This window comes from Suncus etruscus, chromosome 15 (genome assembly GCF_024139225.1).
Source record: "Suncus etruscus isolate mSunEtr1 chromosome 15, mSunEtr1.pri.cur, whole genome shotgun sequence".
NCBI lineage: Eukaryota > Metazoa > Chordata > Mammalia > Eulipotyphla > Soricidae > Suncus > Suncus etruscus.
The window spans coordinates 92,711,575-92,732,205 of NC_064862.1; the positions used below are offsets into that span (position 1 = coordinate 92,711,575).

Genomic DNA, 20,631 nt, shown 5'->3' on the forward strand with positions numbered 1-20,631 from the left:
GCTGAATTGCAACACCCCGACTGTGCTAGGGGGCCCTATGGAATGCCGGTGTTCGAACCTGCATTAGTTGCATTTAAAACTAGAGCCTTCGGGCCCGGAGAGATAACACAGCGGCGTTTGCCTTGCAAGCAGCCGATCCAGGACCAAAGTTGGTTGGTTCTAATTCCGGTGTCCCATATGGTCCCCCATGCCTGCCAGGAGCTATTTCTGAGCAGACAGCCAGGAGTAACCCCTGAGCACCGCCGGGTGTGGCCCAAAAAAACAAAAACAAACAAACAAACAAAAAGACTAGAGCCTTCCCCCCACTCCCAGTACTATTGCTTCAGCCTTGGGTCTTTTTAATTTCCCATTTATTTATTTATTTATTTTAATTTTTGAGCCACATCTGTTGGTCCTCAGCGCTTACTCCTGGCTCTGTGCTTAGAAATTGGTCCTGGTTGCCTGGGGTGGGGTTTCATACGGGATGATGGGGGATCGAACTGCTGCATGCAAAGAAAACGCCCTATCCGCTGTGCTATCGTTCCTGCCCTATTTTTTCTTTGTCCTATTTGCACCATTTTGGTTCAATCTCTCTTTATGCCCGTGTCCTGAGCTTTCCGGAATGCCCACACCTTCTTCTTCCCAGGAGTCTGACTCAGTAACTGTGGAGCACTGGGCCAACAGGGGTGCCCAGATGGGCCTGCAGAGAACGAAGGGAACAAGGAGCAGCCATTCCCCCCTATCAGCCTTTCCAAGTCTCTCTCCATTGATTTCTGGCTTCTGCCAGCAAATGTTTGCGGGGTCCCAGCTCTGGGGGTGTTTCTTGAGACCCTCTAGAAGAGAAAAGCATCACTGTGTGCGTCCAAGTTGTCCACAGGTGGATGATGTCACTACACTCTCAAGAACCCCCAAAAGTCTCCCACAATGGTCCCCTTGAAGGAGAACATAGGACCTATGAGAATGAGGAGTTTGCAAACACTGGTGCCCCTGCTATCACCTGCTCTGAATTGTGGGGAAAAGGTCCTTGCTTTGGACAGGAGATGACCCTGAGACCCACAGCACCTCCAGGATGGCACAGGTGATCCCAGAAGCCATAGCTGCTAACTGGGCTGTGTTAGTGTCAGTGCAAACGTGGATTTGTCCTGAGCTATTGAATTCTTTTTCTTGGGGGGCTCACACCCGGCAGCGCTCAGGGGTTCCTCCTAGCTCCAAGCTCAGAAATCACCCCTGGCAGGCACAGGGGACCATAGGAGATGCCTGATTCGAACCACCGTCCTGCATGCAAGGCAAACGCCCTACCTCTGTGCTATCTCTCCGGCCACTCATCTCCATCAACCTCAACACCAACATCTCATCACCCTCCTTCTCAGCACTTTTTCGCCTCCTTCAGGGAGGCCACCGCCACCATCACCCCTTATCTCCACCATCATCACCGCACAACCACCACCGCATTACAGTGACCTCTATCGCCACCCCCACCTTCACCATGATCCCAGCCTTCATCGTCACCAAAAACGCCATCGTCATCGTCACGATCTCCGCCATCACCTCAGTTACCATCAGCCTCAACATCACTTCCATCCCCAGTGCCACTACTGTCACCTACCAACCAGCACCTCATCGCCCTGCTCCCACTTTGAGCTCTTTTGGGGCCCACAAATCGCCTTTTGCAGTCATTGCAGTGATGCAGGGCAGGCTGGGGCGGACACTGGTGCCATTCCCCGTGGCCAGGGCGTGCCCAGAGCTCTCCCCTTTCAGTGCCCACTGGTGCAGAGATGCCCTGACCACCAGTCGTTCTCCCTGCCCCATTGGCTGTGGGCACACTGGGGTGTTGCCCCGAGATGGGGCTGTAACGTGAGTCTCCACAGGCTGGGGGGTGACTGGGCGGGGCGGGACAGGTGAGGGCCAGGGCACCCCGTGAACCCCGCAGACCAGGGCCACAGTCATGGGCAGCAAACAGTCCGTGTTCACACACGACCAGCTGGAAGCCTACCAGGTGGGGGAATTCTGTGGGGGTCTGGGGGAGCGGTATGCCTGGGGTCCCCTCACAGTTCTGGGGGTGCAGGGCAGCAGGTCAATTGCTTCTCATTGCAGGACTGCACCTTCTTCACGAGGAAGGAGATCATGAGGTATGTGGGCAGGACGCATGAAGGTCTGTGGTTGGGGCGCAGGGTGAGGGGTGAGTGGGACTGTCTGGGCAGGCGACCCGGCAGGAGCTGATCTCTGGCCAGAAGGCTCCCTCATACTGAGGCGGGGTGTGAGTGGAGGTGTCCTGCCAGGTCACTCACTGTCCAGGGGGCCATGAAACCCAAGCTGGGGGTGCAGGGCCAAGGCCGGGGGCCAGCCTATCCATTATTGATGGACGAGCCTTTCACCAGGCTGCCCCATTGTCTGGCTTGGACAGTGTGGGGGTCATCATCGGCCATCACGATCTGGTTACTGGCAGGGAAACTGAGGCTCATACAAGGGGGGTTGGGAGAAGCTGCCAGAACCCCCAGAGAGGTTGGGCAGGCAGGTGGGCACAGATTCTATCTGGCACTACTGGACAAGGAACCGGGAACCATCCATTGAGGGGCCCTTTCTTGGGCACAGTCGGTTCTGGGTTCTGCAGCCCCTCGGGACACTTGGCAACAGCTTAAAGCAACAGCTGAGGCTGGAGTGAAAACACAGAGTGGAGGGCATTTTATTTTTATTATTTATTTATTTATTTATTTATTTATTATTTATTTATTTATTTTTGTTTTTGGGCCACACCCGGTGTCACTCAGGGGTTACTCCTGGATCTGTGCTCAGAAATTGCTCCTGGTTAGGGGGACCATATGGGATGCCAGGGGATCGAACTGCAGTCCGTCCTAGGTTAATGTGTGCAAGGCAAATGCCTACTACTTTCATCACCTCTCTGGCCCTTTATTTTTATTTTTTTGCATTTATTTATTTAGGGTTTTGGGCCACACCTGGCGGTGCTCAAGGGTTAATCCTCTCTGCGCTCAGAAATCACTCCCGGCAGGTTCAGGGGATCATGTGGGATGACAGGAATCAAACCTGGGTCCGTCCTGGGTCGGCCACATGCAAGACAAACATTTTACGGCTGTGCAATCGCTCTGGCCCCGGGGAGGGGGCATTTAAATGCCTGGCATGTGGCCAACCTGGATTTGATCTCCTGTATCCCTTTGGGTCCCCCCCCCCCAAGCACTTCCAGGAGTGATCCCTGACACAGAACCAGGAGTCAGAACTGAGCACCACGAGATGTGGCCCTAAAACAAACAAAAACTGGATTTAGGGCCAGAACGATAGGACAGTGGGGAAGTGTTTACCTTGTATGCAGCTGATCTAGGTTCAATCCCCAGCATTTCATAGGGTCTCCTGAGCCTGCATGGAGTAATTTCTGAGCTCAAAATCGGGAGTAACCCCTGAGTGCCTCCAGGTGTGGCACACACACACACACACACACACACACACACACACACACTGAACATCAGCCCACTGTTTGCTGGGTTCACAGGGGGAGGGGCTTCCACTTTAGGGGGAAGTGGGAGAGACTCCCTAGGGGAGACCCAGATTAGCTCCACGGGGAATACCTCACTGTAGCACTCTCCCTTCTGTTCACCAACCTACCTGGCAAGGAAGGGGCATTGGTTTGAGGATTTTGACACATGCTCCTGTCCATGTGTCAAAATCCTCAAACCAATGCCCCTTTCTCTGGGAATCTCTCTTCCCTGCAGTTGCATCCCCCCTCGTTGTCACCACATCACATTCTCTCCCGTTCACTTCGGCTTTGCTTCCAGGGGGTCACAGCAGCATCCATGTTAGCCACGGAGGGCTAGGGCCAGCAGGATGCAAGCCTATGCTAGTTCTGAGTTGTCAGACCTCCAGCCTGACAGTCCCTGGCAGCTCAGTATTATGTGTGGACCCTGAGCAGCAGTTCATCACACGGCCCTCCTATCCCTCTCCCGCCCACCCCAGGCTGTTCTACCGCTACCAGGATCTGGCCCCCCAGCTCGTGCCCCTGGACTACACCAGCTGCCCTGACGTGAAGGTGCCCTTTGAGCTCATTATCAGCATGCCCGAGCTTAAGGTACGTGCACCCAGGGCAGGGTCGGTGGAGCTGATACAGGGGCAACATATTTGTCCCCCAGAGCCAGGCATCTTAGTACTTGGCCACACAGCCTGATGCAGCTGGTAAGATTGGCCACTGTGGCCCCAAGCATGGCTCACTTGAGAGCCTAAAATAAGGGATAAAGAAAAGATAGAGGGGCCGGAGAGATAGCATGGAGATAAGGCGTTTGCCTTTCATGCAGAAGGTCATCAGTTCCAATCTGGCTTCCCATATGGTCCCCCGTGCCTGCCAGGAGCAATTTCTGAGCGTGGAGCCAGGAGTAACTCCTGAGAATTGCCGGGTTTGACCCAAAAACCACAGAAAGAAAGAAAGAAAGAAAGAAAGAAAGAAAGAAAGAAAGAAAGAAAGAAAGAAAGAAAGAAAGAAAGAAAGAAAGAAAGAAAGAAAGAAAGAAAGAAAGAAAGAAAGAAAGAAAGAAAGAAAGAAAGAAAGAAAGAAAGAAAGAAAGAAAGAAAGAAAGAAAGAAAGAAAGAAAGAAAAAGAATCGCTCCCAGCAGCGATTTCTGAGCGGAGAGCCAGGAGGAACCCCTGAGCGCTGCCGGGTGTGATCCAAAAACCAGAACAGAACAAAACAAAACAAAACAAAACAAAAAAAAAGCCAGAGAGACAGGACAGTGGGGGAAAGGCACACACTTGCTTTGCACGCCGCTGATCTGGGTTCCAACTCTGGCAGCCCCTCTGCTCTTCAGAACCCCACCGGAAATAATCTCTGAGCAGAGAGTCAAGGATTCAGGGACCACTCCCGATGGTGCTCAGAGCCCAATGGGATGCCAATGGGGATCAAAGCCAGGTCAGCTGCGTGCTGGGCCAGTGCCCTCCCCGCCTGACCCTTGCTCTCGCCTCACCCCCCACCAGGACAACCCCTTCCGCCAGAGGATCGCCATGGTCTTCTCGGAGGATGGCGATGGCCACATGAGCCTGGACAACTTCCTGGACATGTTCTCAGTCATGAGTGAGATGGCCCCGCGCGACCTCAAGGCCCACTATGCCTTCAGGATCTATGGTGGGTGCAGGGTAGCCAAGCACAGCCCCGCCCAGTCCAGCTAAGCCACGCCCACCAAGACAACGCAATCCGTCCAGTCCAGTTAGGCCCGCCCACCAGCCAGCTAAGCCCCGCCCATTCTAGTCAAACCCGCCCGTTCCAACTCAGCCCCGCCCATCAAGCACAGCCAAGCCCCGTCCAGCCAACCAAGCCACGCCCACCAGCGCTGTCAGGTCTAGCCCCGCCCCTAAAGACCACGCCCCCACAGGCCTCCTCTCCAGACCCGACCCGCTGTGTCGTCTCACTCAGCCCCTGGACCTTCCTCATACCTGCCAGGCTCCCCCAGTCCCTGCTCCGGTCCCTGGGTTTCTCCAGGCTGGGACCCCAGCCAGGTCACTCTCCCTGGCTGGGTGGGTGCTCACTCCGGAAGCATGCACCAGTGACCAGTGTGGGGGCAGCTGGTCGGGCCGGGATCCGGGACCCCCCAGACTCCACCCCGACACCCCCGGACCCGGGATCCTGGACTCTGCGCCCTGGCCCCGGCCTCCCGGCACTCCGCAGCCCCTCGCCCTGGCCCCAGACCCCGGCTCCCCTCGGCAGATTTCAACGACGACGGCTACATCTGCGCGGGGGACCTGGAGCGGACGGTGGGCCGGCTCACCCGCGGGGAGCTGAGCCCCGAGGAGGTGAGCCTGGTGTGCGAGAAGGTGCTGGACGAGGCCGACGGCGACCACGACGGGCGCCTGTCGCTGGAGGACTTCCAGAACATGATTCTGCGAGCGCCCGACTTTCTCAGGTGCCTGACACCCCTGGGAGCCTCGACCCCCCCGGACCCCACGCCTTGTGCAGTGCCCGGGAGGATCAGCTGTGCTCTTTACTCCTTGTACAGTGCTCCATGGCTGTCCGGTGGCGAGTGTGGGCAGGATGGGGCGTGGCCGGAGGCCCACCCGCTGCCTGCTGACTGAACCCTCTTTTCTTCTCTCCACACAGCACCTTCCACATCCGGATCTGAGCCCCCACCCACCCCACCAGGACAAAGTCCCCTGCAGCAGCTCTGGAATAAAGATGCTGATTTGTCTGCACGCATGTATGTATGTGTGAGCACTCTGCAGTGAGCACCAGGCCGACCAGAAGTGAGGCCCTGGCCCTCCCTTGGCACAGCTGGCCGTGTTTGTGCTTGTCTTGTCCACCATCCCCCACGAGCAGGATCTAGGTTTCTGCCCACTAGGTGGTGGGCCCTCTCCACCTGCCTCCCCGACCTCCATGCCAAGAGCTATTTCTCCCCACCCTGCGAGCCTCAAAGGACCCACTCTTTTGTTTGCTTGTTTTGGGGCCACACCCAGCAGTGCTCATGGAGTACTCCTGGTGGGCTCAGGGGACCCTTTGGGATGCCAGGAATCGAACCTGGGTTCACTCTGTGCAAGGCAAACACCCTCCCGCTGTGCTGCCACTCCGAGAAGGGCCTACTTCTTGCCGGTCCATTCAAGCCTTGAAGGCCCATAGGGTGGTGGTGGTGGAGTGGGCTGGGATGGCATCACAGAGTTGGGTACAGTGCCCTACAGTTTACAGCGCCTGCCAGGAAAACCAAAATTAACCAGAACGACGACCAAAAAGTGGACAAAGATAGGAAAGTGCAGAATGTTGCAGTTGCTGAAACCCACCCGGAACTGCAAGTGACCCATCAGAGTCAGGGCTAAGCCCCCATCCTGGTGGCCACGGCAGGAGCAGCGGGTCCGACCTCACTGGTCCTCCAGGTGCATGGTGATATGTGTAGCCTCTAGGTCCTAGAGTCTACGAGAAGCCAGGGGCGAAGGGTGGGGGGCGCAGGTACTCTTCAGGGATCTCAGCCCACTGATGAGGAGCTGCCCAGTCCTCGGGCTCCAAAATGCACCCCCGTGAGATTAGTGGGCTCCCCACGGCGGGCTCCATGCTAGGGGACTTCCTGGAGTCAGTGTCCCTTGAAGCAGGGTCCACGTGGAGGTCGGTGTAGACATTTTGGCTCTGGGTTGGGAGGTTCACGGCTCCCAAAAGTAGGTGTCGCTTCAGCTTCTGCTGCACCTTCTTGCCTGCCTGGGCCATTGTCTCTGCCTTCTGCTTCATCCCCGTCAGCCAGGGGCCTGGGACCAGCCTCGGGGTTACCTGCAGTCAGTGAGGAATCAATCTCAGGGCCAACCAAGATGCTCTGGAGCCCTGAGAAGCCCCAAATGACACCACAAACCTGTCCCTGAATTCTACCATTTCCTCCCCCAAAACCTTGGATTGGGGCCGGAGTGATAGCACAGTGGTAGGACATTTGCTTTGCACATGGCCAACTTGGATTCGATCCCCGACATCCCATAGGTTCCCCTGAACCTGCCAGGAGCAATTTCTGAGTGCAGAGCTAGGAGTAACCCCTGAGTGCCGACGGGTGTGACCAAAAAAAAAAAAAAAAAAAGAAATTTGGGTAACGGAAAGTGGAGTTGACTATCACAGGAAACCTTTCCAGGGGGCTCAGCCAGACAGTGCAGCAGGGTCAGAAAAAACCAAATGGGACGGAGAGCACAGTGGTGTTTGCCTTGTAAGCAGCTGATCCAGGACCTAAGGTGGTTGGTTCGAATCCCGGTGTCCTATATGGTCCCCCGTGTCTACCAGGAGCTATTTCTGAGCAGACAGCCAGGAGTAACCCCTGAGCACCGCCTTGTGTGGCCCAAAAACCAAACAAACAAACAAAAAAAAACAAAAAACACAAGCGGGGCCTGCGAGGTGGCACCAAGGAAGGACCGTGGTTCGATCCCCCGGCGTCCCATATGGTCCCCCCAAGTCAGGGGCAATTTCTGAGTGCTTAGCCAGGAGTAACCCCTGAGCGTCAAATGGGTATGGCCTGAAAAACCAAAAAAGAAAAAAAAAGAAAGAAAGAAAGAAAAAACCAAACAAGAGCCGGAGTGGTTGCACAGTGGTTGGGCATTTGCCTTGATTGTGGCTGACCCAGGACGGATTCGGGTTCAATCCCCAGCATCCCATATGGTCCTCAAGCCAGGAGCAATTTCTGAGCGCAGAACCAGGAGGAACCCCTCAGTGTCACTGGATGTGGCCCAAAAATGAAGGAAGGAAGGAGGAAGGAAGGAAGGAAGGAAGAACAAAACAAAACAAAGAATCATGTCTTACTCTGGGGACACCGGGTACAGTCGATGACACCCCTAGGGTTCCCCAACCTAGAGTGGCCCTCCCAAATCCCAAATCAAAGAATTAGTCTCAGTGGACGTGGGGTGTTTCTTTTATCTCAGGAACAAGATGCCCTGTCCAAGGCTCCTCCCAGCACAGGCCCGGTTATTTCCAGCGCTTAGAGCTGAAATCACTTCCAGACCCTTGCTCATGACCTTATTGGGGACCCTCCAGGATTCTGGTATAGAGGGAAAGAGGGGACATCATCGAAAGTGTGGGGTGAAGGGGTATGGGGTGACTGGGTGGCCTTTCAGAAATAGGAGATGGTCCTGCAGGGAATGCACTGGCTTTGCCTGTGGACAATCCCAGTCCCATCCTCTGCACTATATAGGGGTCCCCTGAGCCCCCCCATAAAACACAGCTGTGACCACCCATGCTCCACAACCCCAAGTAAAGGGACCAGCACCCCTTGTTTGCAGGGAAGGAGATGCCCAGTGTCTGGTCTTCTCTCAAAGTCTAGTTAAGGGGCTTGCAAGCAGCCCAGGTGATGGGGGGATGCCGGTGAAGGCTGGCTTCAGCTCAGACAGAAGAGGAAAACAAAACAAAACCAAACCCAAAACTGAAAACCAAAAACCCAAACTTGTCTTGCTTGTGAAAGACGAGGTTCTACCCCTGCACCACTTAGGGTTTCCCAAATCCCTCTGAGGTCACCCACCACAAACCCCAAATAAAATAAGAATCTTCATCGGGGCCAGAGAGATAGCACAGCGGTAGGGCATTTGCCTTGCACACTGCTAACCCAGGTGACGGTGGTTCGAATCCTGGCATCCCATATGGTCCCTCATGCTTGTCAGGAGCAATATCTGAGCACAGAGCCACGTGTAATCCCTGAGAACCACCGGGTCTGACCCAAAAACAAAACAAAATAAAACAAAAAAGAAAAAGAATCCTCAGTGAACGTGGTAGTTTTCTTATTTTTAGGAAGGAGATTGCCCTGTCTAGGCTCGTTCTTACTGTGCTGAGCAACATTATCCCAAAGTACTCTAGTGCCTTTGATGGGGGGGGGGGTTCCTTCATGCCAAATTTTTTGTTTGTTTGGTTTTGGGCCACTCCTGGTGGCGCTCAGGGGTTACTCCTGGCTCTGCACTCAGAAATTGTTCCTGGCAGGCTCAGGAGACCATATGGGATGCTGAGTATCAAATCCAGGTTTGTACCGGCTGGCCGTGTGCAAGGCAAATGCCCTACCCCTGTGCTGTAACTCTGGCCCCCCTTTGCGCCAACTTTTGGGGTTGCTGGAGCTGAATCCTTTCTCTGCCACCATCATCCATGAAGAACAGAGAATTTTTGGACTTCTCATTTGTATGGGACACCCCAAAGTTCTGGTCTCAGGGTGAAATGGGGTAATGGATATGGGGTGGTCCACTTACAGCAAACCTTTAAGCGTAAGTATAGGGGTTTGGAGGGATTCAGAGAGAGATAGTAGTTCGGGAAAGGCACTTGTCTAGCCCGTGGCCAACCTGGGTTCTATCTCTGATATCATAAGGGGTCCCCTGAGCCCCCAGAAGCTTTGCTGTGACCATTTACATCCCACACCCCCAAATAAAGGAGCCAGAGCCCCATGATGGTCCAGTGATCGAGGAGGTGGTGCGGTGGGGGTTGTGAGGGCTGGGAGATTCCCTGCAGAGACCCCTTGGGGTCCCTGCTGGACCTGGAGCAGATTCTGGGGCGTGTGTGTGTGTGTGTGTGTGTGTGTGTGTGTGTGTGTGTGTGTGTGTGTGTGTGTGTGTGTGTGTGTGTGTGTGTGTGTGGCCCAGGGGTGGGGATTTCTCAGAGAACGATCCCTGATATTTGCAGAAACACCCTCAACGCCCTCTCGTGGCGCCTTGGAGGAAGTGGCTGGTTTGGCATTGCCGGGGAAGGAGATTCCCAGCAGTCCAGGACCCCAGGTGATGGAAATATAGAAAACAGGGAGGGCACCAGCCTGGCACATTGCCAGCCCGAGTTCAATGCCCGGCACTCTACAAGCCCCCCCTAAAATCACAAGGAGATATTCCTGAGTGCAGAGCCAGGAGTAACCCCTGAGTGTCACCGGTTATGGCCCAGCCACCAAAAACTGGAAAAAGAAAAATGAAGAAAATCCTCTTTGGGCGAGAGGCACAGCTGAGGTGGCTCTGGGCGGAGCTGAGGGCTTCCCTGGGTGCCTGATCCTCACAGAGGGTGCAGGGTGCGGCCAGTCTGGTCCTCCTCTCCCCTGATCACTCCCTGGGACGAGCGCTGGGTTCCTGCCACCCACCTCCTTCTGCAATGCCGAGGGACAGGCGGACGGAAGCTGACGTGTGCTGGGGACCGGCGGGGTCCCAGTGGCTTCCTTAGCCGGCGCTTTGGAGTAAAGCAACAGGTCCTCGTAATGCACGTTAGCTGGATCCTTCTGTGGGATGGAGGGACCCGCAGTTCAGCCCGGGAAGGGACAGGGCAGGGAGGGACCCTGGGCAAACCCAGAGGGGGAGCGACCCAGTCCATGGTCGCCTAGGCTCCACCCACTGACCTCATTAGGACCCACGCCTCGCCCACCACAAGGCTCCGCCCTGTGCATAATCAGGAAGAGACCTCACCCACTGCCACCTAGGCCCCACCCATTGACCCCGCCCACCAGCTAGGCCCCACCCACTCTGCATAATCAGGAAGAGACCTCACCCAATGCCATCTCAGCTCCACCCATTGACCTTATTAGGATCCACGCCCCGCCCACCACAAGGCCCCGCCCTGTCTGCATAATCAGGAAGAGACCTCACCCCCACTGCCACCTAGGCTCCACCCATTGACCTTATTAGGATCCACGCCCCGCCCACCACAAGGCCCCGCCCTGTCTGCATAATCAGGAAGAGACCTCACCCACTGCCACCTAGGCTCCACCCATTGACCTTATTAGGATCCACGCCCCGCCCACCACAAGGCCCCGCCCTGTCTGCATAATCAGGAAGAGACCTCACCGACTGCCACCTAGGCTCCACCCACCCATTGACCCCGCCCACCAGCTAGGCTCCACCCACTCTGCATAATCAGAAAGAGACCTCACCCAATGCCATCTCGGCTCCACCCATTGACCTTATTAGGAAGCAGGCCCCACTCACTGTGCATAATCAGGAAGCGACCGAACCCACTGCCCTCTAGGCTCCACCCACTGTGCATAATCAGGACGCAATCCAACCTTGGCCCCACCCACCTACCTATTAGGAAGCAGGCCCCACCAGCCTCAGCTAGGCCCTGACCACTGGCGTTGGCATACCGCAGGTTGACCTGCCCCAGAAAGGGAGACACCTGGCGTTGCAGAGTCGTGGGGCTGCAGCCGGGTCCCCCCTCACCTGCCCGCAGGCCTGCGTCAGCAGTTCCTGGTGCGGCCTCAGCGGCTGCTGCTGGTGGAAGGCCACCAGGGAGGCGAGCGAGTCGTGCACTGTGCTATGCCCAGGGATCAAGAAGCCACCTGTGTCCAAGTGCTTCACCATGAAGTGGCGGCAGCCGCTCTGGGATCTGTGGGGAGAGCACTGTGCGCTGAGTCCTCTGCCCGTGCTTGGTCCCCACCTGGCCTTGGGGGACAGCTGTAGGGGAAAGGCAGGCTCCCACATGAAAACCCCCCCCCCCCAACTTTCGTTCTGAGACACAGTCTTATACCACCAGGCCAGCATGGCCTGTGCTGGATACAGCCGGACCTGCATGCAGCCACCCGCTCTGCACACCATCAGTCTAGCCGCCTGCTGCAGTGGATAGTGTCAGGCACCCCCGGGAGCCCCCCAGCTTACCTGTAGGAGAGTGTGTAGCCCACGTGACTGTGGCTGACCCGAAGCAGGAAGGACCCCAGTGGTTTCGAAGCCAGCAGGTCCTCAGCGTCCCTGAGAGCGCATGCATGGGGGAGAGCGCTCAGCCCAGGGCCTGATGCCCAGCGTCCTGGGATGTTCCCCATCGCCATTGCTGAATCTGACAGGCCTGCTTTTGATCTCTCCCTGAAGTACTGGGATCAATCAAAATGGTCTCCCCTTCCTCCCAACAAAATCAGGGTTTGGCCCTTTGAGCCTTCTCCTGGCCCAGTATTTTATTTAATCTTTGGGCCGCACCCTGAGGTTACTTTTGGCTCTGTGCTCTGTGCATCTCCTGGAGGTTTGATCCCCGGCATCCCATAGGGTCCCCCGAGTCTGCCTGGAGTGATGCCTGAGTACAGAGCCAGGAGTCAGCCCTGAGCACTGCTGGGAGTACCCCAAACACAGACAGCCCTCGGAGGGGCTGCGTGAGAAAGGTTAGTGCCTGCCAGTGCTCAGGGAGTCTCTCGGAGACTCCAGAGGGAGACACTTTCTCGGTGTCACACAACAATCCCCTTGGCACCTGCTACTTGCAGGACAACTGGGGTGACGCTGAGCCCCAGATTCCGCTGAGGATGCCTGTCAGCAGGGAGGAGGAGGGGTTCTGGGGAGGGCAGGGGCGTCCTCACGTTCTGGAGATGGCGCCGTGGAACCAGGCGGGCATGTCCCCTCCAAGGGCCAGCGAGCCCATCTGCGTCTGCAGGAACCAGTCGTAGCTGGGCGGCAGGCTCGGAGCCTGGGCCATGGCACCTGGGGCGGGGGGAGGCGGAAGGAGATGGTCCTGTCGGAGCACCCACGTCCAGTTCTGTTCCTGCTTTTTGGCTCACTGTGCTTCTTTCTGCAGGAAGTCCTCCAGGCTCCCTGGGTGCCATAGCTTAGAATGGAACTGGCGAGAGTTGGCCAAGCCCTGATGGTTCTGGCTCCCGCCTCACTCAGGGAGGATCCCAGGGCCAGAATGCTTCTTAGGTGCTCACAGCTGGGACCTGAGCTAGTTTTCTCTAACTTCACGGCTTACTTTGGTGAAGCAAGGGCACCCCCACTCGGCCAGAGCACGTCCCACTCTGAGGACGGTGGGCCCCACACCTCAGTCTCCAACAGGCCCCTGGGAAGGAGGCAGGTGGAGGCTGGGAAGCCTCCTGGGTTCTGGGAAGCGTTCTAAGGTGAAACGCTGTACCAGGAAAGCAGGTGCCGAGTAACACGCTTCCTTCAGCCCCGGACAGCACCGCCTGAATCTGGACTTGACCAAGGTGAAGGAAACCGTCATTCTATGGCCACACAGCCCGTGCAGACAGAGCTGACGCCGGCCACCCAGAGCCAGGGTATGCCCACCGCCTTGAGAATTTTTCTACCCAGGCAACTCCTACTCATTCTCCAAAGCCCAGTGCAAATATCTCCTCCTCTGGGCAGTTTTCCTGCCTCATCTCTGCGAGGGTCCCTAGCTCCTATCTCGCATCCTGACTTTGCACCAGCAGGTGTCTGCGTGTGGCTCCATCTGCTGACACCGGGTTGCTCTGGGTGCCAAGCGGACAGTTTCTGCTTATACCTCTCTGGGCCACCCCAGCCCCACCTTGTCACCTCACCTTGCCCCTTCCTCTCTGGCTGGGGCTGGTCCTCAGCCTGGGGTGTGGCGGGCTGTGCATGGGCTGGGGGGCCCTTACCTGGCGCACTTACCTGGGCGCACCTGGCTGGAATGTGAGGCCGTCTGGTTTCATTTCTGGGTGCGCGCGTCAGCCGGGAGGGGCGGGGCCAAGACTAGAGGCGGAGATTGGGGCGGGGCCTATTCTGGGCGGGGCTGAAAACAGGGGTAGCGATTGGACAAAGTCTATCCTGGGCGGGCCTAAAAACAGGGACAGCGGGCCTGGAGAGATAGCACAGCGGCGTTTGCCTTGCAAGCAGCCGATCCAGGACCCAAGGTGGTTGGTTCGAATCCCGGTGTCCCACAGGGTCCCCCGTGCCTGCCAGGAGCTATTTCTGAGCAGACAGCCAAGAGTAACCCCTGAGCACCGCTGGGTGTGGCCCCCCCAAAAAAACAGGGGCAGCGATTGGAAGTCTATCCTGGGGCGGGGCTAAGACTAAGGCGGCGATTGGAGCAGGGCCCGTTCTGGGTGGGGCTAAAACCAGAGGCGATGATTGGACAAGGTCTATCCTGAGGCGGGGTTAAAACAGGTGGCTATTGGACAAGGCTTATTCTGGGGCGGTACCATGGGGGGGCGGTGCTGAGAACGAGGCGGCGATTGGAGCTACCCGCCCCAGGGGCGGGTCCCAGAGCGGCAGAACCCAGGGCCAGCAGGTGGAGTGTCAACTGGCCCCGCCCACACCTGCATGGGTGCATAAGCCTCAGGGGTGCAGCCCCACTTTTCCTCTCCTGATGGGGACAGGCAAACACCACCGAGGCTGTTGCGTTTTGATGCTTTAGTTTTATTTTGGACCTGGGGTGGGGAGCATGGCGCCTGGCGGTGAGGGACCACGAGGTGCCAGTGGGCGAGGCTCGGGCCCTACCCGGAGCCCCTGAGCACACTCTGGGTCCGGCTAGACCTTGACTGCACACCTGCCCTGCCCTTTGTACCCAGATGCAAGAGATTGTTCCCTGGGAGCTCCTGGCTAGGCCAGAGTCGCCGCGAGCAGGAAACCTTTGGGGCTTCTGTCCAGATAGAAACCGAGGCCTCCCTGACCCGAGCAGGCGGGGACCCCCAAGGTTGCACTGAGTGTCAGGGAAAGTGCCCAGGCTGGAGCCCCCCTCCCCATGTGTGCTGGTGGTTACCTTCTAGTTTAGATATGTCCCGAGCCCACGGCCACAAGGGCCCTCATACAGGTCACCCCAGACAGGATAAGTAGGGACAGAGGTGGCCTGGGGAACAACTCAAATCCCAGCCGACATGCCTCTCCCAAGACAGGGCACTGAGGTGTGGGATCCCCAGGATGGGCTCCTGTATGTGTCGCCTGTTCTGCGGCGCCTTCGGAGCCCCTGGACCACTGGGAAGGAAGGTGGACTGGACTCGGGCCCCTTTAGCGTCGTGTGGGGCGAGTGTGGGCACAGACGCCAGAGAGGGTGCTGGCATGTCGGGTTTAATTCAACACAGTTCCGAGCTGAGTTTCAGTGACAGCAGTCGGCAGGGAGTGGGGGGCTGGAGACAGAAGGTGGGAGGGTCGGTGGGGCTGGGGCAGCTCCCAGGCCAAGCCCCACCGGTTCCCAAGTGCTTGCACAGGGGTTCTGACAGGGCGGCGGGACCAAGGGGAGCCAGCCCGGGCGCCCCTAACCTCAGAAGCTGCTCACAGTGGTGCAGGAAGCCCTGCACCAGGCCATGGCCGCTGGAATGGGGATGTGGGTGGGCACCCGGGATGGGCATTCACCACCTGGAAAAATAAAATCTTGGCTCTGAGAGCGTGTCCGATGCCGGTGGCCCGGGTGGCTGAGTGCAGGGCCGTGGGCACGGGGGTCCCCGGCGCTCCCCGAGGGCGGCCGGGCGCTGTGGCCCTGGGCTAGCCCGAGTACGCATGCGGAGCCCAGCAAATGTCCACGTCTCCCATGTCCAGAGCAGAAAGGGTCCGACAGTGGCCAGGGTGTGATCCAGCGGGCCAAGGCTGTCCAGCACAGTGGGCATGGCCAGGCCGGCTCACCAGAAGTGGCACCAGAAGCGGCTCTTGGGGAGGCGGCACCGGAAGCGGCTCAGAGGAGGCGGCATCGGAAGAAGCTGCTTCTCCGTTGCTGCTCGGCAGTGATCCGGACCCCCTGGCTGCTGCCCTGTGGGTTGTTGCCTTCCTGCAAGCACAGGGAGCACTGACAGGGGAGCACCCAACGCCGGTTCTCTTGAACCTGCGCCTCCCCAGGTATCGACCCAGGTTCATTCTTCTGTCCTTCTCAGGCAGTGACTAGTGGAAGGCTGGGCACACTGGCACTGCTCGTGGTCTGGGGAGCCCGGCCGTGCTCCCCCCCACCCCGCCCCAGGCCCCAGCAGCAGTGCCTGATTCGTTCCTGTGGGTGACGAGGTCTGGAAACGCGATTGCGATGTCCAGACCCAGATCACTTATGAGTCTATCCAGGGGGCGTCTGGGCACTAGCACCGGCTGGTGGAGCTCATGCTGCCCTGCCCAGGCCCAGCATGCGGTTCCCCACAGCCACGCCCAGCACCGGGGAAGCACGGACAGGAAGCCGAGCAAGTGTGGTCGTGCTGCGGGTGTGTGGCCGTGAGCTGGGGAAGTTACCGTTAGGCCGAGGATGGGGGGCACTGGAAGAGAGGCACGGGTCAGGGGTTCCCACGATCAGGGACCAAGGGCAGGGGGCCCCTTGACACCCTGTCACCAGCCTGTGAACACACACACCTCCCCACTTGGTCCTTTCCTGGCTGTCCTGGGTGGTGTCCACAAGGAGTCTCAATGAGGGAGGGAAAAGTCATACTCACCAATTTTTTGTCCATTTTTGCTTTGATGTCTCTGGCGAGAGTAAAAAAGGCCTGCGGAAAGAGGAAGTCCTTAGGGTGGCCGTGACGGGCTCCATGGGGGCCTGGCTGGGGGGGACAGAAGGTGTGGGATGGTCCTGCTCTGCAAGCCAACCAGGTGACCTAGGGGCTCGACCAGACAGGAACAGGGCTGGACTGGGTGCAGGGCGAGGGCTGGATCTGCTCAGGCCCTAAGCTCACATTCTCCACGTTGATGTTGGCCTTGGCGCTGGTCTCCATGAACTTGATCCCGTAATCGAGGGCCAGCTGGGGAAGGGATAAGTGTGGCATGAGACCAGAGTCCAGAGTGGGATGGGGCTGCAGGGTGGTCTGGTCTGTTCCCCTTTCCAAGGCATGCCGGGGTGGGTCACCCCTAGGAGGAGAGGCCCCCACCTTCTCTCCCCGCTCCTTGGACACTTGTCTCTTGTCATTCACGTCACACTTGTTCCCCAGAATCATCTTCTCCACGTCTGCAGATGCATGCTGAGGGGACACGAGTGGTTAGCGCCCCACGGGGATTAAGACGGCTGGAGCGGTGTAGGGGCTCTGAGGGGGCCCCGGGACTCGTCTGTGCCACCCATTCCAGGTGGTACAGGGGGAGCAGAAGGTCCGAAATGTACAACACCAACGTGACCCAGTAACACGTGTCCCAACCTGGACAGACTCAGCTTCGGACTGCTGCCAGGGATGGAGACTACGCGTGTGCACTTGCCCCCAAGTACACGCACTCACACTTGGGCCTGCATGACACACATGCACACTGAGGAAAAAGTGTAACGCACGAAGGCATGTTGTGGCCCGGCCCCTGTCCCAGCAGCCTGCCTACACAGGTGGGTGCTGGGGACAATGGCCGGGCGGCGTCCCAAGGCGACTGTTGTCAGGACATGGTGCCAGGCTGGCAGGTGGGATAAAGTCCAACAGCCACACCTTAGGTCCCCTTCCCGGCCGCGCCCTCACCTCCTCGATGTTCCGGATCCAGTTGCGGATGTTGTCGAAGGATTTCTCGTTGGTGATGTCATAGACCAGCATGATGCCCTGCAAGCGGAGGGCAGGTCACCCTGAGGCTGGCTGCTGGCACCCGGTGGACACCTTGTCCTCCTCAAGGGCCATGGTGGCCCAACCCAGCTGGGGCTGCCAGCAGAGCACCCACAGAGACACTGTGCCCCACCAGCCCGGGTGTGGAGTGTCTCTCCACTGGAACTCGAGGGACAGTGATGGGGGCAGTAGAAGCCCCAATATCACAAGCTGGGAAGGGCCGGTGTTCCCCAACATACGGGGAAACTGAGGCAGGGGAGCAGCCTTTAGGACTCAAGACAGGGACTGTCTGACAGGAGCCTGTGTGTCTCCTCCTGATGCCTCATGGTCAGAGCCTTTGCCTCCGCCTCACTCACCATGGCTCCCCGGTAGTAGGCCGTGGTGATGGTCCGGAAGCGCTCCTGCCCGGCCGTGTCCCTGCGGAGATGGAGGTGAGGGTCAGGAGCCTCAACAAGACAGCCCTTCTATGCAAACCCCCCCCTCCCCCGCTGCAGTCCCTGTCTGTGTCCACAAGATGCCGCTGGTTCCTTGAAGAGATTCCTGGTTTGGGACCTTTATGAGATACATTCCTGATAAGCCCCACTCTCTTCTCCCTTCCTGTCTTCCTGCTCCCAGAGACATGTGCAGTCAGTACGCACATGTTTTGCACGCACCCAGCACATGCACACAATGCAGCCAACATGCATGGAAACACAGACACAGGCTCATGCATGTACACACACAGGGACACGGCACACACAGGCCCAGAGCACTGTGTTTGGGTAGGCGCCACGCCCAGAAGCAATGTCAAGAATAGGTAGAAGCTCAGGAAGTTTCCCTCGGGGAACAGGGGGTGCTCAGTCCCTTGAAGCCGTTTTGGCACAGAAGTGGCCACCATGACTGTCCACATGCCCGGCTCCATCCTTGTGCTGTGCAGCCACAGACCTTGGCAGGGACCCCACAAAGGATGCGAGGGGGCGTGTTTGTAGTCTGTATCCCCAGAAGGGGCAGAGCTTGGGTGTGGGGGTGAGGGTGCAGGGGTGAGGCAGACTTGCAAGGCTGAGGCATGGGTGCACAGCTGAGGAAGGGTGTAGGGGTGAGGCAGGGCTTCAGGGTGAGGTGTAGGTCTGAGACAGGGTACAGGCGAGTACAGGGGTAAGGCGGGCATGCAGGGGTGAGGCAGGGTGCAGGGCTAAGGTGGGCACTCACCATATCTGCAGTTTGATCCTCTTGCCATCGAGTTCTATAGTGCGAATTTTAAAGTCGATTCCTGAGGGAGGGAGTACTTCAGTGAGCACTTTCTAGAGTGCTGGCCGCCCCCCATCGTCCTCAGGGTCCCCAGGGAGGAGCAGTGGCATATGGTGCAGGGAGCAGGGCGAGCCTGACAAGCTGCCTCAGTTGCCTCCACTACCGTAGGGATGCCTGCTGGCACCCAGAGCCCTGGAGCTTCCGTGCCCACAACATCCTGCATGTGCTGCGAAGCTGGGGACACCGCCTGCTATCGCCCTGGGCTGTCCTTACTCAGCACCTCTCATCCCAGAGGCCACTAACTATGAACCCCAGAACCCGAGACTGAAGGTCAAGGGCAGCTGTACGAGGCTCCTGGCGGAGCCCTGCAATGGAACCGGAGAAGGCCCAGCGCCCTGGGGGAGAGGGGGCCCCTGCTTCCCACAAGTGCGTCCTCTCTGGGAGTGGGAACCAGAATGCGGACGCACGCCAGAAGCTTCCCATTGGGCCAGAAGGAGCTGAGCCCCAGTGAGGCCCGGGGACTGACTCTTGACCCCACAGGGGCGACCCAAAGACCCGAAGGCCCTGCCCTACGACGCCCCCTGCTATGGTGGCCTGCGGGAACCCCTCGACCGTGCTGCCAGGTACCACGCAAGGCCTGCTGTGTGTGAGGTTCAGGGGTAACCAGGAGGCAGCCGCGCCCCCGCTTTTCCCCATCTGTGTCAGGGATCCCCTGAAGGTTTGGCGTCCGGGCCAGGGAGCTCCTTCCTCTGAGCGTGCGGGCCCGGGATGGCAAGGAGCCGGGCGGGGTGGCCAGGGCACCGACGGCTGCGCCTCCCGCTGCCAAGGGGTGGGCGGGGAGCCCCGCGCGGAGCTACGGGGCCCGGAGGGGGCTCAGTGTCCCCGGGGGGCTCCCCGCAGCCCCGGCCTCCCCGACGCGCCTCCAGCCCCAGCCCCAGCCCCTTTTTTGGGGCGCGCCCGGCACGGCCCCCGACGCCCCGGCACGGCCCCCGGCGCCGCTACCTATGGTGGAGATGAAGGTGGAGTTGAAGGCGTCCTCGGAGAAGCGGAACAGGACACACGTCTTCCCCACCCCCGAGTCCCCGATCAGCAGCAGCTTGAACAGGTAATCGTAGGTCTTCGCCATATTACACTCTGGCCCCGACGGGAAGTGCGGCCGGCGCCTCGCCACTGGCCCGCCGCCACGTCCATCAGCGCCTTGCCCGCCTCTCATTGGCTGCCGGCCCGCACACGTCACCGCAAGCCCCGCCCCGCGCCCCGCCCGCCGCGGGGAGTCCTGGGTCGGGGACCCGCAGCGCGCAGAGGCGGAAGCGGCCCGGCTGCGCTGCCCATTGGTCGACGCCCGAGGCCGGCCGTGCTGCGATTGGTTCGGGCCGAAGCTTCAAAGAGAGAGGGGGCGGGAGAGAAAAAAAAGAAAAGAAAAGAAAACAGGGAAGGGGCGTGACCTCGCAGTCCCCGCCTGCCAAGCCGGGCGAGGCCACGCCCCAGAAAGGAGGGGGGAAGCGAGGAGCGCGGCCAACGACTTCCCGCCTTGGCGGGCCCGGGGCGGGGCTTGGAGCGCCGGCTCGTCTGCGCGCGCAATTTGCGCGGCCCTTTAGGCACCGGCAGAAGGCGCAGGCGCAGGCGCGCGGGGAGCGGCGCAGGCGCAGTGAGGGCAATAGCAGGCCCAAAGGTTGGGCTTACTGCCACTGCTTACTTCCAACGTGCATGGGTCTCTCTCCCGGCCCCTCTGCCCTTCCGCCCGGTGCGCCGCTGCTTTTCCTGGTTTTAATGCCTTTCTTTGGTTTGTTTTGGAGCCACACCTGGGGGTACTCAGGGATACTCCTGTTGGTGCTCACCTGGGTCTGCCATGTGCAAAGCAAG

The 20,631-nt window shown here is 58.8% G+C and overlaps 2 protein-coding genes across 3 annotated transcripts; one reads left to right on the forward strand and one right to left on the reverse strand.

The window, feature by feature from the left end:
• Window positions 1–1,924: 1,924 nt before the first annotated feature.
• CIB3 (calcium and integrin binding family member 3) lies at window positions 1,925–6,090 on the forward strand. 2 transcript variants are annotated; one of them, XM_049787739.1, is made up of 6 exons: window positions 1,925–1,975; window positions 2,074–2,108; window positions 3,943–4,054; window positions 4,952–5,099; window positions 5,679–5,874; window positions 6,069–6,090. In XM_049787739.1, exons 1-6 carry the CDS (start codon window positions 1,925–1,927, stop codon window positions 6,088–6,090), a joined length of 564 nt encoding a protein of 187 aa, XP_049643696.1. The 2 variants fall into 2 exon arrangements, with proteins under 2 accessions (XP_049643696.1, XP_049643697.1); XM_049787740.1 differs by lacking the exons at window positions 2,074–2,108; window positions 3,943–4,054.
• Window positions 6,091–15,120: 9,030 nt separating this feature from the next.
• On the reverse strand, window positions 15,121–19,913 carry RAB8A (RAB8A, member RAS oncogene family). Its single transcript, XM_049787748.1, has 8 exons — window positions 19,771–19,913; window positions 18,730–18,790; window positions 17,898–17,958; window positions 17,464–17,541; window positions 16,900–16,989; window positions 16,708–16,773; window positions 16,471–16,521; window positions 15,121–15,830 (listed from the first exon to the last, which is right to left on the reverse strand). The coding sequence occupies exons 1-8, from the start codon at window positions 19,892–19,894 to the stop codon at window positions 15,738–15,740; spliced, it is 624 nt and encodes a 207-aa protein (XP_049643705.1). The 5' UTR covers window positions 19,895–19,913; the 3' UTR covers window positions 15,121–15,737.
• Between the last annotated feature and the right edge of the window lie 718 nt (window positions 19,914–20,631).